Source organism: Sander lucioperca, chromosome 17 (genome assembly GCF_008315115.2).
Source record: "Sander lucioperca isolate FBNREF2018 chromosome 17, SLUC_FBN_1.2, whole genome shotgun sequence".
Lineage (NCBI taxonomy): Eukaryota > Metazoa > Chordata > Actinopteri > Perciformes > Percidae > Sander > Sander lucioperca.
The window spans coordinates 4,851,124-4,868,722 of NC_050189.1; the positions used below are offsets into that span (position 1 = coordinate 4,851,124).

General features: G+C 37.7%; 4 protein-coding genes across 5 annotated transcripts; all 4 read right to left on the bottom strand.

The window, feature by feature from the left end:
• Positions 1-442: 442 nt before the first annotated feature.
• Positions 443-4,722, bottom strand: cldn15a (claudin 15a). The gene is made up of 5 exons (XM_031289825.2): positions 4,334-4,722; positions 3,846-4,010; positions 3,502-3,583; positions 3,296-3,403; positions 443-1,155 (listed from the first exon to the last, which is right to left on the bottom strand). Exons 1-5 carry the CDS (start codon positions 4,548-4,550, stop codon positions 1,056-1,058), a joined length of 672 nt encoding a protein of 223 aa, XP_031145685.1. The 5' UTR covers positions 4,551-4,722; the 3' UTR covers positions 443-1,055.
• A 4,466-nt stretch (positions 4,723-9,188) lies between these two features.
• fis1 (fission, mitochondrial 1) lies at positions 9,189-11,647 on the bottom strand. The gene is made up of 5 exons (XM_031289933.2): positions 11,501-11,647; positions 10,784-10,916; positions 10,361-10,437; positions 10,158-10,263; positions 9,189-10,047 (listed from the first exon to the last, which is right to left on the bottom strand). The coding sequence occupies exons 1-5, from the start codon at positions 11,543-11,545 to the stop codon at positions 9,944-9,946; spliced, it is 465 nt and encodes a 154-aa protein (XP_031145793.1). The 5' UTR covers positions 11,546-11,647; the 3' UTR covers positions 9,189-9,943.
• Positions 11,648-11,703: 56 nt separating this feature from the next.
• zgc:103586 lies at positions 11,704-14,097 on the bottom strand. The gene is made up of 6 exons (XM_031289934.2): positions 13,965-14,097; positions 13,789-13,845; positions 13,575-13,691; positions 12,815-12,926; positions 12,663-12,720; positions 11,704-11,925 (listed from the first exon to the last, which is right to left on the bottom strand). The coding sequence occupies exons 2-6, from the start codon at positions 13,793-13,795 to the stop codon at positions 11,812-11,814; spliced, it is 408 nt and encodes a 135-aa protein (XP_031145794.1). The 5' UTR covers positions 13,796-13,845; positions 13,965-14,097; the 3' UTR covers positions 11,704-11,811.
• Positions 14,098-14,194: 97 nt separating this feature from the next.
• On the bottom strand, positions 14,195-16,807 carry LOC116043324 (transmembrane protein 272-like). 2 transcript variants are annotated; one of them, XM_031289931.1, is made up of 5 exons: positions 16,687-16,807; positions 15,941-16,033; positions 15,448-15,498; positions 15,150-15,296; positions 14,195-15,055 (listed from the first exon to the last, which is right to left on the bottom strand). In XM_031289931.1, the coding sequence occupies exons 1-5, from the start codon at positions 16,691-16,693 to the stop codon at positions 14,838-14,840; spliced, it is 516 nt and encodes a 171-aa protein (XP_031145791.1). In that variant the 5' UTR covers positions 16,694-16,807; the 3' UTR covers positions 14,195-14,837. The 2 variants fall into 2 exon arrangements, with proteins under 2 accessions (XP_031145791.1, XP_031145790.1); XM_031289930.1 differs by having other exon boundaries at positions 15,150-15,353.
• Positions 16,808-17,599: the final 792 nt, after the last annotated feature.

The following is a 17,599-nucleotide window of genomic DNA, read 5'->3' on the forward strand; positions in this document are numbered from 1 at the left end:
GGCTTTTATATGTGCAGTAATAGGCCTGCACATTGAAAATCACAATCTACCATATAATAGCCATAGCCTATATACTTAGCCTATCTACTGTAGTCAGTAGTGAGCGTTTTTAATATGATTATCTCGTAATTGTGAGATAAAATGTCATACATCATTATCAGATAAACCCCCTACTTTTGTAGCAATTGTAATTTGTAAAACTGTGTAATTTAATGGAAATATAACATTTGAGACACAGGACACATGTGATCTCTGAATAGTAAGATGCCTACATAATTTGTAATTCCCCATAATTTGAGTTGAATTGCATATAGTTTCATGTTTTACATTTATTTGTAGGTGCAACATTTTACTCAAAAATGAATAATAGTTATCTGAATTTTTAAAGAGTGGCCTACAATCATAACTTTATTGACTACAGGAATACATAGTCAAACGGAAATGTTTGGCATAACACATTTTATTGTGCACAATCGTGGAAAACCAAACAAAAAAACATCAAAAAGAATTGTTATGCACCATCTTTTACAGGTACTATGTATAAAACTGTACAAAACATCACACCTGCAGGAAAGAGAGGGGGCAGTGGCAAGTCACACACACACACACACACACACACACACACACACACACACACACACACACAAATATCTGGATTATCACAGTTTTGACCTTCCCCTTAACACATGTCTTAGTGTGTAGCTAGATCATAAAATGATTGGATTCCTTTGAAAATAAATGAATGTATGTAAATGTATTTTGCTTTGCTAAACATCTTTAGGGAAACATAAATAGAATCATTGCAAGTATTTAGTACATTTGTGCACCAAGCCGGTGATTAGTAGCTTACCTTTTTACAACTTTAATGCTATAATTTCAATGCTATCATTTATACAGAATACACACATTATATTGTAATTATATACAGCACAGTGGCATGATGGACCTTTATCTTTTCCACAAAGTCATGGACAAAAGCTCCATCTGAAGTGTAAAATTTGAACCAGGGCATCTAAAAAAGTTTTTGGTGACAAAGTTCTATTTTCACATCACCTTCAAACGTAAGCATTTCTGCCGTAGGTACTAGTAGCAGTCACGCTTCTGGTCGGTGCAGCTCCAGAATATACAGTTCCCCCGGTTTGATAAGGCAACGGGCTGTAAAATAATGGTTACAGAAAAACATTAGTCACTGAGGTTGGAGCTCCAGTAAGCCATGACGGAGACAGTGAGCCAGTATTCATAGTACGCCTGAAGCTGAAGCATCTAAATGGAGTCCAGCCGTTATTGATTTTATTATTAACACCCATGCTTTTCCTTCTGTGACATGTCTTGAACTATTACACAATAAAATTATAGGAAGGCTATTTTGAAAATTTGTGCAGTCTATATTTTGTTTTCAGCTGATTTTTCTCAGCACAGTGTATTTGCAGCCATGTCTTTTCCTATCAAATCACTGGGGGGCGCCAAATTCAATTTTCAAATCCTACACATAGTGGCTTTAACCAGTCTGAGGCCTAATCAGGCTTTTCTCACTCCAGACACACCCAGGGGCGTCAGAAAGGGGAAGGGGGAGTTCTGTAGGGGGAAAAGGGGACTGAGTACCCAGGGCCCTCATGTGAGGAGAGCACAAAAAGATGCTAGAATGAATCGCTGTGTATGCGGGGAGGGGCCCATAGAAAATGCCTTTCTACAGGGCCCAGAATTTTGTGCTATGCCCCTGGACACACCCACCACCAGGTGCCCCCTTTTCATTTTCACCCTGCCTGTTTGTATAATGTGTCTCTGAGTGGCCCATCTCAATTTAAAACACATAAGACAGGTAATCTGATGGATTTAGAGGATCATGACTAATTAATTATCGGTATATGTGCAGTTTAGTGTCCCAAATTCCCCATACAATGTCCTTAATTAATTATGAACCTGCTAAACCACCTGTGCTACCCTAACCCTAACCTGTCTCAAATAAGACCCTCATCATTTGGGACACTCAGTTTTTGGAAAATAATTTGGGACACTAAACTGCACGTATACCTTAATTATCACCCCTTTTGATTTATTACTTATTATGTTGGTGTACTTTGTTACAACCTCATTCATCTTGCATAATGACACTTAATGTCTTTAAAATAAAGCCCCCAAAAAACTTTCCATATGTCAGAAACAAAGGCACTTAGATGGCTGGGCACTACCAACAAGTTAAAGTGAGAATGTCCCACAGGTGAATTAATAAAGTTTTGCCACAACAAGGCGCCAAAGTGCCATGAATTTCTTTTTGAATCATTTTCAAAGCAAAACAATCATCACATGTATTCAATATATGCATGTAAATTATAAAAGATGTGATAAATGGTGAGCCAAAATTAAATAAATACAAAGAATCAATTTAATTTCCATTGTCTAAATTGTATTGGTTCATTGATATTTGAATGTATTTATGCATGTTGATTTCAAAGTCAACTTTCTTTTTAGATATTGATTATTCTAGCATGAGATTGTTTTGATCCTTGATCACTTTATTGGTATATGTATTGTTAGGGAAATCTCAGGAGCAGCTTGACTCTGGATCAATTGAGGAGGTTTTTAGGATTAAGCAGTACAGTTCAACCACAATGTAGTGTCATGTGTCATGTAGTGCCATCCTAATTGAGGATTTCTGCCTTGCCAAGAAGTATTTAACTCATTCTGGAGATGTTAAGTTTAGCTGTTTACCAAATACGTATCTAACCCTCAATGCAAAGAAAGATATTACTGGCGCCAGAAACAGATATGCTTCCCTAAATCATAAACCCAAACACCTCAGCTCAGACTGAAAACAATGTCAGCCTGACCATACTGCAGTGTGTGCGTTAATCAACTGTGTCTTCCCTGTGTGTGGGGGGAATTATCTAATTCCAGGGACCTTGAGAGACAGAGACACAAGCCTTTTGTTATCATACAGCTGCTCAATCTCTCTCAACTCTAAATACCCAGAATTGACCTACAGCCTACACAGGTTGTGATGAAGTGTTTCCAAATTGAACACGCTGGGCTTTACCTGTGACTTGTACACAGGTTGAAGCCCCACTGTACTGTACTACTAGTCTCCATTTAGCAAAATTCCACTACATATATGTTATAATCCATCACTCTAACCTCAGATAAAAAATAATTTCACTACCTATGGAGCAATATATTGCAATGTTAATGATTGTAAAGCAATGCATGCATTGTTACAGGCAATTCATTAACAGTAAATCCAGAAATAAATGACTGAATATTGTATTTCGGCAGTCAGAAACTTGAGAATTGAACTCACTATTTTTCCTCTGTGGCCATTTTGCAGGAGCAGGTGAGACAGGCTCCTCCAGCGATGGCGAGCACAGCGGAGCACCAGCCAATGTAAAGTGCTTCTCCTATTTCATACCTGTGACACACAGCAGAGGGTCAGTCAGCCCATGTGAGCTTCATGTTAGGCCTTTTGGTTATCCCTCTCCACCACAACCCCCATCACCACTGTCTTACTTTGTCCCAGGATAGAAAGGGTCAAAGAATTCCCTAGTGATGTTGAAGGCGTACCAGGACACTGCGACCATTGTGCACAGACCTTTTTGACAGAAAAATAAATATTCTTTAAACATTGACAAAGCAGACATTTACAAAGAGGTCCGAAGTCTTGCAGGATTTGAATGGGCAAGAAAACATGATTATCATTTATTAACATTGTGGAGAAGCTCCTTTATCTTAAGGATCTTATCTTATCTAGACCGATCAGAAAGAACATAACTTCTCTCAACTTTGGACTCAATCTCACTGGTTTACCCTCTTCTAAAATACACCTTTTAATGCATTTGTCATGTCTTTGTTACCTTGAAGTATGAACAGGACTCCAGCAGTGCCAGCAATCCTCCCTTTGAGAACATAGTTATCTCCTCCAGCCTTCGAACACTGCACTCCTATCAGGGCCGCCACCAGTCCAAACGTGCCAAACACTATCGATGTGATCATCAAGGCACGAGACGCTTGAATGTAACCTAAACAGTGTGGTAAAAGACCAAAACAACCACTCACCACCATTTACTTGTTACTACAGTATGACCAATTTCTGAGATTTGATTTTGGCCTGTAAACATGTCTTGTTATGAATATTTAAAGTCCAAGAGCCCATGAAATCTTGTAATTGTCCTTTCATTTTTTTATTGCTCTTTTTTTCAGTGTTTCATGTAATATTACAACTTAAAAAAATGTTTAAGTTAAAATGATCTATGATAACATTTTGTGGATAAAACAAATTCTTAAATTCTATAATCAAAATGATTTACTGTAATAACATGGTCGATTTTTTTTGTCAACATACCACTCAAAGCGAGGAGCGAAGGGAACTCCCTGCAGTTATGCACCCCGGTGGAATCCGTCGCACACGACATCCACAAGTTTTCATAGATGGTGGAAGTGGTGATGACGTTCCCATCGACGGTGGAGGTCCTCCAGTAACGGTTCGGCAGGGTGACCCCCACCATCACCCAACTAATGAACCCCAGCACCAAAGCCACTACTTCCACAATTGGATCCATGACCCCTCAAAGAAGCAGTCAAAGAAAAGTATATCCAGAGTTCAGATTTTTTTTTAAAATCAATAAAACCTGTTTAAAGATCAGAACATCTGATTCTGGTGTGATGGAAAATCAGTGTGTATCTGAGAGTGTATCTGTGGTGTGTCTGCTCTGCCACTGGGAGATGTGTCCAGCTTAACAGATATGTATAATGACTTATATGACTTGCTTTCTCTCCCTCCTCCCCTAGTAACACACACACACACACACACACACACACACACACACACACACACACACACACACACACACACACACACACACACACACACACACACACACACACACACACACACACACACACACACACACACACACACACACCCTCGTATTTTACACCCCTGAAAGTGAACAGGTGTTCAATGGCTCACTCTCTCAGGGTCCAATGGTCAACAGTCGCTCTTAATGACACTGCACTGTGGCTGTGAACGTATTCCACCACATTTATTCCTTTCATGAACAACCAAACTTGAAATATGAAAAGTTTTTAAGTTTTATTCTGAAGCGGCATAATACAAAGCACTTTTGGAATAAAGCTAACTGCACCATGTTAGTTTTATTGTTTTTGTTTGGAACACCCAAGGCCATAAAGCATAATGTCACAGTGACTAAGCATCACATCCAGGATTTTGTAACCTTTTGGAAAGGTATCAACATGTAATTGGTCTAACTTAAGGCCCAAAGTCACAACTAAAAGCAAATAACAAAGTTCTGAAGTTACCCAGTTTTCCCTGTAGTTTCTGTGTGTTTGAGTGCCTTCATTAATTATCCTCCTGATAGCTGCTGGGTCAGCCTTGCCAAATCCAGGGCACACACTGAGTTCACCACACTGATAATATTATTCTTAACCTGTATTCCAGACAAAGCCCTCAAGTGTTTAGAGGTGGGAACATTTATAAACCAGCAAACTTGTTTGTATAAAGGTCAAAAATGAGGCTCCAGAAATTCACCAACCATAAACCTTACCCCATCAGTTTTCTGGAAGTAAGTGGGAGGTTGAAGTGTTTGCAAAGGAAAGTTTGTAAATCAATTGCAGTGACACGGAAAAGGTTTAATCAATATCTACAGTATAATTACCATTTTGAATACACAACATCAGGACTCTGAAACTGAAGCAGCTAAATGGAATCCCGCTATCAATTAATTTGAGTATTTACACCTAGGTGTTTCCTACTGTGTTCTCTTAATACATCCATGACTGTGACATGTCAAAATGTCTTTGTGAAAAAGGCTTATGATGTTAGCAGGATGTTTCATAGGAAGTGTTTGAATCAAGTATCCTATTTTTGGCTCGTTTTTATATTGATTAACTGTGATCTGTTAAACCCCAAAGTCCATCTTGTAAATGAACCAGGAATAATACATTTACTTACATATTGGACACTGTGAGCGTATTTGAGGTCATCGTTTGGTGTTACAGAATTGACGTCTCACTTCAGAGTGATTAAAACAAAGACAGAAATTCAAACTGCAGGTAAAGCTCTGAAAACTGGAACCTGCCGCGCCATAAATGTCTCTTTTACTGGCCAAGTGGTTTACAAAGCTAATTTTCACAACACACTTGGCCACAGCATCGGTTGCTGGTGAGTTTGTCTTATTAAATGCAAATATCACAGTGGCTTGGTTTGGTCTGTGTGTGTTTATGTGATTTTTTTTAACCTGGAAAGAACCCCACCATATGCTTTCCAGGAATAACTCATTACATGGCAGCACAGAAGACCGCACAGAATAGATATGCAATTTTAAAAAGATGTGTGTATCCTAGTTTCTATACAAAAGGGAAATGAACAAATACTCCAAAAACAATGTACTGAAGTTGCCGTTTTAAGAGATAGGAACAGTTCCTGCTTCATTTACAACCCTTCTGTGGTCCAGGCTTATATTCAAACTCACAATTCTTGATATTATTATTTTACAACTATTGTAATACATCTTGTGAAATACACGGCATGGACAATGTGTGTTCAGCAAATGGTAATATGTGGGAAAATATTTAAGATGAAACCCAGAATTTGACATTTTAAGACATTACCTGATACATAAATCTTTGTATAATTATGACCATATAGTGGATATCTTTCTACATTTCATGGTTGTGTTGTTGGAAATGTTAAAGTGTTATAAACAAGTGAAAAGATACTTAAAGGACTGGAAAACACATTTTTATAAATAAACTTATTATTATGAGCAAGGGGCTCCAACATGAACACAATTTTCTGCCAACAGTTTTTGTTGTTTCATAAGAGAGATTTTTGTTTGTGTTTTTTCTGTCTTCTTCTTCTTACTGGTTTGAAGTGGGCGGAGCTTAATTAGTGAAAAAAAGTAATGTCACATACCTCTTTGCACCAATCAGAATGCAGCAATATTTAAATAAAAATATGACAGTTGGTGGGTTATTGCTTATGTTGCCAGGTAACTGTCAAATCTGTCATACAAATATATCAAATCTGAGTTTATGATACCATGTTAACTATATTAGGTTAGTGTGTTAGCATGCTAACAGTTGGTACAGCTGAGGCGGATGGGAATGTTATAAATGTTGCAGGTATTTTGTTATAAAAAAAAAGGTATTAAAAGTTTAACCTGATGAAGTTTCTAGATGTATAGTTGGGGTTGACCAAAATTATTACAATTCCTCCTGAGGGGAACATGAATGTCTCTATCAAATTTCATGTCAATCCATCCAATAGTTGTTAAAACATAATGCTCAAAACCGCAAAAGAGAACTTCATGTTGTGCTAAAGGATCACCAAAGTAATTAGAATTCATCCTCTGAGAACCATGTCTGTCTGTTCAAAGTCTATCCATCCAATAATAACAGAGATATTTCAATCTGGACCTATGTGGTGGACCGATTATCGACCTACCAACAAACAGACCGTCATTGCCATCCATAGAGCCATGGTGAAAGCATGGCTAAAATTGACATCTCTTGAAAGAACTTGGACCCTGCAAAAACAGATCAACACTTTAAATGATCTTTTTCTGCGCTCTCAAAGGCCACAACATTTTGCCTTTTCCATTGGTGTATCCTACAAGATTGCTTTTGCCTGCAGCATGGTCTGCTCTGCAAATAAAATCTAAGACTACAAAAAGATGGAAGGAGATGCACATGAAATTGTGACAAACTGTACTGTGTACTGTCTCTCTCTCCCTCTCTCTCTGTCACTGCCTGCAGTAATAAAAGATGACAGACAATAAACCGCTGTTCTACTGGATTAAACAGTAACTTCAAATTACTGTGAGATGACTGAGTGGGTAATTTAACTAAACACTGTTCCAGACGTATTCCCTTTCTTTATGGTGATTACACATTAATATCTCTGTCATGTGTAAACCATATTTAAACCATGAACATTGGCCCCCGTAACTGAAACTCACTGAAGCTGATCTAAATTACTGGCTTTAATTAATCATTGATGTTGAAGTGTGTTAAAACAGCACATGAGATGAGTCTGACTTTTGTTAGTGATTAAGTTTATTTTCTGCTCCTCTGTTTGGATATAGGCCTACATTTTTGGGGGACTTCTACTGACCCTTTTCTCTTTTAGTTTACCCACTCGATCACCTCTTTCACACCGAAGAAGATTATTGTTTTCACAGATCTGTCCCTGGGGAGTTTCGGTCATGTCAGGTGGGTTAATGAGTAACACCCCACAAAGCTGATAACACCCGAGACAACTGATAGCCTCCATAAGTCTTCCTGTCGTAAAACGGTCCCAGAGACTTGAATCTATCCGGGGTCAAGATGTGAGGATAATCGACAGCAAGTGAACAAGGACAGGCATGCTTTTTGTTCCGTTCTGCCCAATCTTAGTACTCAAGACTTAAACACTTTGATTATGTAGGCTACTCTCTTATGTCCACAAAAAAACTTCATTGTAAATTTATGAGTCAATAAATGACAGTGATAAGAATTGAATTGGACTTTGCTCTATCAACAAAAGATTCTTCTGAAAATGACTTTGATAAATTGATCTGATGCAGGTTGACGTCAATGGAAAACTAGTTTCCTGCTCTTTCATAACAGTTTGAATAATAACACAAACTCATATTATCCTTTTTTTTATGCAGATGATAGTTTTGTGGGTATTTTGCTCCTCTTCATTTTAAACAATGTCTAGATTACAGGCTGCCTTGTACTCCTTACTGCACTACATTTATTGAGCAGATCCTTTACTTTTTACATCTAAAGCTTGTAAAATAGAATGCTTTGTTATAGATTAACCTACCCAACATTATACAATTGGAGCTGAAACAAGTAGTGACTCAAATGCAAAGCATGCAAAGATGCCAATCATTTCATATTTTCAGCTTAACAAATGTGAGCATATGCTGCTTTTCCCTTGTAATTATTTTATTTTCTTAAGTTTGTTTTGTCCAACAATTGACTAGACGAAACATGCAATGTAAATGTTAGAGATGTCTGATTGTGTTGTGTGACTACCATATGATTGTTGTATGTCTTCTCCTGTACTCAGCTCTCTCTCTCACAAAACAGATCTCAAAATAAATACATACCTGTGTGAATGGTACTCCAACAGTGAAGCAGTTGTCATTGAACAGCTCAACAATAATTTCCTGAGAACACAAATCTTCTCTCAGTTCAAAATCATTTTAATTAACGAGATGGAAAACACAACCTATTACATGTAGCAAAGGTATATGCATTTTAAATGACAAAAGGTATTAATTTCCACCAAGTGCGTTGCCTCTCTTAAATTTTAAGTAGTATTCAGAACAAATGAAAAGAAACCTCATGTCCAAAATAAATGCAAACATCTCCTCATTGCCTCCTCAGCAGCAGCTGGACTTACAGTCTTCTACCAGCATTATGGCAGTCACTGCTACATCACCAGCAAACAAATCACGTTGTTGCTTTTGGTATTACCAGCTACACTTTCTACTGCACCAATAACACTTTCCTTAACAATTTTGTATGTCAAAAATCATCAACAGACAGTTACAGAACCTCAACTGCATTTTTTTTTATAAAGATATTCTTTACAAAATGTAAGTGTGAACTTAGGAAGTTTAGGCTGAGGTGCAAACTAAATAAGAAATTACATAAAATTGAGCAGCACCTTAACTATCTAATTTATTTACACAAATATTGAGAAAAGTGCCATGCTATCATGTGTGAATATACAGCTAAGTAATGTTATATGTATGGTGAATCTCAACCCTGTTACAATATGGTTATTCACTGGCATTATTCAAACCCTTTAATGTATATACTCAACTTAACACCAAAATGTTACATCCTTCAAGCTCTCTCCACAAACTTTTATTTTTTTTATGTAGAGTCAGTGTGTCAGTCCAGTAAAATTAAGACATGTCGTCCCATGTCTAGGTTAGGATTTAGCAGCTCCCTTTGACACAGCCAAGCCGATGAGACCGGCCAAACCGGCCACAGCGAGACCAAATCCACCGACGATCGCAATGCCAACCAGGCCGTCTAGATGACAATGTGTGAATGTCAGCACAGTGGTTTTACACTCAAACAACAGGGTCAAATAACTGTTCAAATGATGTAATTGTTATTATGTTACTCAGATTGGCTCATACCTTTCTTTAAAGCCTTATCGATAAGCTTCTCCAGTTCATGCGCCTGCTTGTTCCCCGGTTCGTTCTTCAAAAGAGTTCGGATGTACTTCAGGGCTTTTTCGTATTCCTAGAAGATGAACAGATGAGAGGAAATAGCTCTCACTTTGAAAAAACTACAAATGTAACAATGTCAATATTGACATGACTTCAGGAATGACACTAACTTTGAGTCTGTAGTTGGCCACTGCAAGGTAAAACAAGAAGTCCCGGGAGTCATCCTTTGATGTTTTCTGAACAAGTTCTAGAACAAAAAACAACAACAAAGAAAAAATATTGATTTAAAACTGTTCTGTTACGAAAACATCCAAGCTAAGATGTTACAGCAAACCCTAACTTACTAACAGTGAAGTTGCCTTCTCTGATATTTTCTCAGTAAAACTCAGAAATTCATTTTTGTATAGTAATAGTGTCTAGAGCCTGACAGACATTTTCATAATCAATACTATCACAGTCCCAGTACATGTCTGAATTATTTAATCTTATTAACTCTCAATTCTCAATATTGGCCTCAAAAATCCACTATTGTCTGTATTGTGATGTGTAGCTTTTAAGATATGTTAACAAAAGCATATATTGCATTAACTTACCCTCCAAGAGTACAATTCCCTTCTTGATATCATCTGTGTATTTACTCCTGATGAGACACCAAGCATACTCAAACTTTGTTTCTTTGGAGACAGCTCCCTTTGCCAGCTCACTGTTGTATTTCTTCTCAAATTTCTGTCAAAACAAAGCAGAAATTAAGCAACCACAGAATTTAATTTGTGTAATTTGTAATATATTATTTAAATAATCTGTTTTCCAAGGATGGCGAAGGCATGTCCCGCACTACTCAGCCTTTTCTCTGCCTCCGATTGACATTCTTTACCCTAACCCTAACCAACCCAACAAGAGCAGACAACGAGTACTAGCCAATCAGAGGGAAAGTAGGGCGGGTCATGCCTCCGCCATCCTGGGAAAGAAAATTAGCGTAATGTACAGGAAGACAGTGAAAAAGAAACACTTTGCTTTGCTAATATAACATTTACATTTTATAGCACGAGTCATATACACCTTTTTCATATAGACATTTACTGTCATCGTGACCAGTTTTGATCACAAACATGACCCATAGATATTTAAACACAACCGTTAGCATGAGCTAGCTAGGTGACGCGTCAAAGTATAGTCAGAAACCTCGCGTTTTACACATACTTCAGCATTTACCGGTTTAACACCTGTTGTGAGGACATCCGTGTGTGTCTATCATGTGTCAATGAGTATGTTTTATGAAATGAAGAAGTTTAGTAATTTGAAAAACTTACTAAAAGGTCTTCTGGAGCTACCACATCGCCCACAACAGCCTCCATGTTTCCGGAAACAGATTTCGGACCCGCCCACGTTTATCACGTAACATAGACATATCTGTTTGAGACGTCATCTCTAGAGCTCTTTAGATCTCTCTAGCAAAGTCTCTCTTGCATAATATTAATATTAATAAAAATAAATCATCATCATCACACACACGTTTAGAGGGAAAAAAGGTTTATTGTTTACCCTAATTTGTTGCTATAACACAATTCATTGCAGCTAAAAAAGTACTTTTACTCTAAAAAGTGATGCTGCTGAGGCTTCATCAGTTCTTCATCAGGTCGGCCGGGGAAAAGGCTAGAGGCAACAGTTCATTAAGGCTGGTTTTTTTGTAAGATCCGTCTGGCTTGGTCAAGTATACAGTCCAGTCTGATCCAAACTGGTGAGAGAGAGCGAGTAAAGCACACTAGTGAAAGAGAAAGTATATACAAGGTATATTGTAGGCTATATATTTTATTTCCTAACATGAAGGTCTGAATGTGGTATCAAAGTCCCTGCCACACTCAACAGGAATACAATTCAGGTGAAGAACTATAACTCATTTATACATTTTTTTGTTGACAGAAAAATTGCCAAATTTGGAGTTAAAAGGTAAAAACAAAACTACTGGAATCAGCATATAAAATATCCAGCATGTCTAGTACATCACTCCACCCATGTTGCTAAAAACAAAACAAATTCCCTGTAAAAATGCTCTACTTAATGAGAAAGCTATAACTTACTGTGCTAGGTTTTTAGTATGAATGTTTAACATGCCTGTAAAATACAATGGCTCCTGCTGTACACACACCAACCGCCTACTGCAATATCCAAAGATGGGTCTGACAGGGAAGAGATTGTGTTCTTGGTTTATATACACTGTAAAAACCAACATCTTATCAAGTCATATTTGAATCTAATTTATTTTGAGGAATCAAAGTCTTAGAACAAGTGAAAAAAAACTTGCCAGTGCAGAGAGAATATTTTGGCTTGTTCTAATCGACTTATTTCACATGTTTTCTGAAATCAAGTTTTCTTGGTTGTAAATTCTAGACAGAAATAACTTGATAAGCTGGAAAGCTTTTGCAGTGTATCACTTACTGATTGTCTGTACCGGTCATAAAAGAGATGTCTCACCTCCATAAGAACTTGTCGACATGCTCCACATGGCCCAACAAAACGGTCTTTGATATCACTGCATATAAACAGAGGATAGGATAAAGGCATCAGAACATGTGCAATATGAAACTTTTAATATGTCATCAAAGTCACTACAATGAGAGTCTAACCATGTCACAGCAATGGCAGTGAACTGTGTGTGTCCTTCCACCACAGCCCTCTGGATGGCTGTCCGCTCAGCACACACCGTCAGACCGTAGGAGGCATTTTCCACATTACAGCCTGAGAACACACACATACTAAGACTCTGGATTCTTTCACAGCAGCAAAAGAAGCAACTTATTATATTTTAATATATTATTATATATATATATATATATTTTTAAATACTTTACCCCCTTCGTTCTACTTTGCTTTGTGACCACTTTATAATTTCTGTTTTGAAAAGTGTTATATGAATAAAGTTTGCTTGAAAAATCAAAAGTAAAAATACTCATTATGCATCAGAAGGGCATTTTAAAAAACAATAACCTTTTTTTACAGAAGTAAAAATCCCACAACCTTTATTACAAGTCCTGCATTTAAGATCTTACTAAGGTAAATGTACAATTTGTGCATGTAAAATGTGCATTATGAGCAAAATATAGCCTACTTTTATATGTAGGCTTTAGTATTTTATATTTGTTACGCAGAAAATTGATCCCTGTGAGTTCAGTATTATTTAATATTATTTATTTGAATATTGGATCGCTAATACTAATGCACTGTAATGTAAAAGCATATTTAATCTACAAAATAAGTAGGGCCTTCAGCTGTTCAAGTAGCCTACTTGGGTAGATTACATAGCCTAGTCTTTTCCCACCACTCTACTTGCGGTTTTCAGTTTTAATGGGTGCACAAGAAAAGAGAAGGCACCTGTTGGGTTGTTACCTGAAATGATAGCGCCATCTGCTGTTAATATGGCAGCACCGACAGGGAACCGACTGTAGGGACAGTATGCCATGTCCCGGGCCTGCAGACACTTTGACACGAGCTCTTGAACTTTATCTGAGATAGGATTTCACAAAAGAAGGTTAGCATTCATGATGAGCCGAATGATAGCCTATGTCCAGTGAAACTGAAAGGATTTGTTAAATGAACTTGCCTGTCATTGCAGAAGAAGACCGATCGAAGTTTTTGTGGAATATGTCACCTTTTACAGCTAAAAAAATGGATGTCAGTTCTGTTAATGTTTAAAAATTAAATTTGATTCAGCCTACCAGGTTTGCCGAGAGGAGCTAGAACAGCGGGGCTCATGACAGCTGAATGTGCCTTGTTTACCTTCACGTTATTGGCTGGTTGAACGGGGCGTCATCGATCAGCTTGGTCCATAGACTGCAGCCTATATACAGATGGACGACGCGTCTCCACTTCCTCCCACTGTAGGCTACATGGTTTGGTCAAGTTTTGGTAGGCTACTGACATGTCAAAGTTTCTCGCGAGATAAAGGGATGTCGAACGAACGGTAACATGACAAAACCACCCCAAAGCCCAAATCAATAAACTTCAACCAAAATCAAATAACCTTTATTTAAAACTGACATTCCAGCAGAAACTAATATTAGCTAGCTACATAAAATAAACAAGACATAGCATATAACTACTACATAGCCGATAATTAGTAAGTCTTACAACAACAGTTTTAAATTGACAATTTGTAGAAAACAAAGTGAAAAAAGAAAAGCAATTAAGCCATAGCATTTGCCAAAGAACCATAACAATAACCAATTTAAAAGGGAAACTACACAATTGATGATAAGTCAATGAATTTATAGAAGAATAATTGGCAACTATTTTAATAATTGATTGAGTCATTTTCAAGCAATAATGCCAGTTATGCCCTTGTTCCAGCCTCTCAAAAAGCAGTTTAATGACATAACCTTTGCCTGTTGGAAATTGCTATGGTATTTTTTATTTTACAGAGCAAACCAATAGTTTAGTTAATTGAGAAAATAATAGCCATAATGGATAATGGAATCCATAATGGAAATAATTGTTATTTTTAGCCCTACGTGAAAAACACATTCTCTCATACTAAATCTCCCACTGCACAAATTATGATAAAATCCCTGTAAAGTCCTATTTAATGTGCACAATGAAATATATTTATGTACACAGATAATTATTTAAACCTTAGATCTATCCATCCATGTCTCATACATTCCCATAAAAGTCTCTGTTTGTTGTTGCAGGACTCATCATCACACAACACAGCAGCCCTTTGCAGAGTCTGGCCAAGAGGACCAAAATCACAAAGGTCTCCCACACTGCATTCCAGAAAGCAAATGTATACAGGGTCTTATCACAGTAAGCACCATCAGCAGCTGCAGGATCATAGTTGGGTTGATAGACTGAGAAGACCCACACGTCACCTGTAGATGCATTGGACAAACACATTTAGCTGTGATCTGAGCCTCAAAATCAGCATTTTTAAATCATGGAACGTGTGACATTTTTCATCCTTGCCTGCCAGGATCCATGTGCAGAAAAACAGGTTTATTAAGCACGGCAGACAGGCTTTGAAACCTTTGGGATGCTCCTGTGGCTGAGCTGCATCCCTCTCACAGGGAAGGGTCACATACGGTATCATCAGCAGCGTCATCAAAGCCAACCCTAACAGGTAGTTGGGAATGTTAGGTTGCTGAGGGCAGTCCTTGAAATAAACAACACCTGTGGACAGATGGTGGCGAGAGCTGTGTGGTTACAGAAAGGTTGTTGAAAGACGATATGATGAAACATCAAACTGAAGAAAGATGATACTGACCAAAGATGACTCGTGCCAGAGTTATGACCACCCATTGCACTGTGACTGCAACTAGAGGGGTAGGATTTAAAAATAAATAATCAAATTGATAATGTCAGATTAATTGCATATTTTGAGCCCTACATACATTTAAAAAATAGCAGAAATGTCTGTTCCTTTTCTTCTTCTTCTGTGAAGCACTCTATAACTTTGTTTTGAATTCTATACAATTAGTTATTATTATCATTACATTAAATGACATGGAACTATGACCAAAACCTTACTGTAACAATAGCTTAAATCCCTAAATGTGACAGAAACGGACTCAAAAGGCATTTAAGGTCACAGGAATTTAGTTATTTTAGAAATGTATATACAAAGTAGTTAGTGTTAAGAATATTTATGTCAAATTATTGTTTCCAAGATCAAGTACTTTGACAACCAACATTTGTAGTTGTTGTATTAGACTACATTAGTTTTAGCTGGTTGTACCTACTAACCTGCAACTACTTACCCGATAGCCTTGGGGGTCTGGCTAGTGGGGGTTTCACTTGAAGTCTTAATATGGCACCCACAGTGATTGTCACTGGGCGGTCTGTAGATGGGGCTAAAGAGCAAACATAACTGGTATTAATTCTGCATGTGATTGGGATGTTATGAAAAAAGGGAAAGTAAAAATCTACTGCATGTTGAGGTCGTCCCACTGATCAGCTTGTGGGTACCAAATACCATCACTATTATAAGTGCAATATTGACGTTGTTTTCATACTTAATCCAAAAGTGAAACTGAGGCGACAGTTTCGGCTGACACAAAGTTTATTAGTAAATATCACACCATCAGACCATTTGTTGGAATCATGTTGGATGTTTTTAACAAAGTATTACTACCATAGGCGTAATTTGCAGAGAGGATTATCAAAACTGGCCAGTGCAACCCCCCCTAAAAACCTATTATAATTTCCTTTACATAAATAAAGACATTTTCATCATAAATTGATGCAGAAAAATTCACCAGAATGCAGGAAAGGAAGTGTCTGTCGTTCAAAATTTAGCTTAGAAGTGGAAATCTCAACCCCTCCAAGGTTGAACCCAAAGCTACACCCTTGATTAGTACTATCGAACAGCTTTAAACAAAACTCTTATTAAAAACTCCTTATTTGAGAGACCAAATTTAGAGCAGATCACCTGAAATACCTGACACAGGTTGCACTTACACTTAGAGCGAACTCAATTTATGCAATTATACAAGAACACACTTGCCTGCCATTGCAGCTAAAAAGGCTTCCTCTCCCTGAACACTTTGTCAAATAACTTAACTGGTGAACTAGACACTTACAGGAACAGTAGGGGATTTCTACAAGCTAATGTTTTCATACTATGGTCAACAGGAGGAGCCTGTTATCACACGGGATGGCTTGTCATGTCAAGAAAATGAAAGTAAAATGATTCCTCTATAGAGATTCTTTATTTACTGACTCTACTGATTCTTTAAAGTTGACAACATTTAGAATAAATACAATTAAATGTATTAAAACGCTGTATGCAACTATTCCACTCCTCCGTGAGTAAAACGCCTTAATGTATTTTATATACAGTACTCCTTTGCCAGAAGACTACCCGCACAGTTTATTTAGGCTCTTCTCATTTCTCTATTTGGTGCTTCCTTGTCTCCTCTCCTTCTGTGACCTGGAAGTCGGTCTCAGCGCGTCATCTTGAAGGATGTCTCGATTCAGGAGAGTGAAAGAGGAACTATAAGCAAGGATGCACAGGTGTATCCTTTGGGGAAGTCTTTTCGGCATCTGTGACATATAAAAGAGGTGTCACAAACAGCTGGAGTAGACAAATCATCAGCTGTGCCACACTTAATATTTATTGACTTTAAAATGACGGCTCCAAACCACGGCTGTCTCATTTTGTTAAATGCCTGTTGCCTTGACTCCTCTCTCCTTGTGCCTCTTTTTCGTCTCCTCCGCTTGCATCTCAGGTGGGAGGGACTAAGACTTAAGGAGAGGAGGCAGGGAAAGTAATTGAGGATGTCCAAACTGAGGAATGAGAAGTGGGGAGTGAGTCTAAAAAGTCCTTTAGGGCCCCTAAGGGTTTGAGGCCCGGGTAGTTGCCTACTTTATGGGGTTGGTAATCTAGCTTTGGTTAAATAATGTGGCTATAAAAAGTA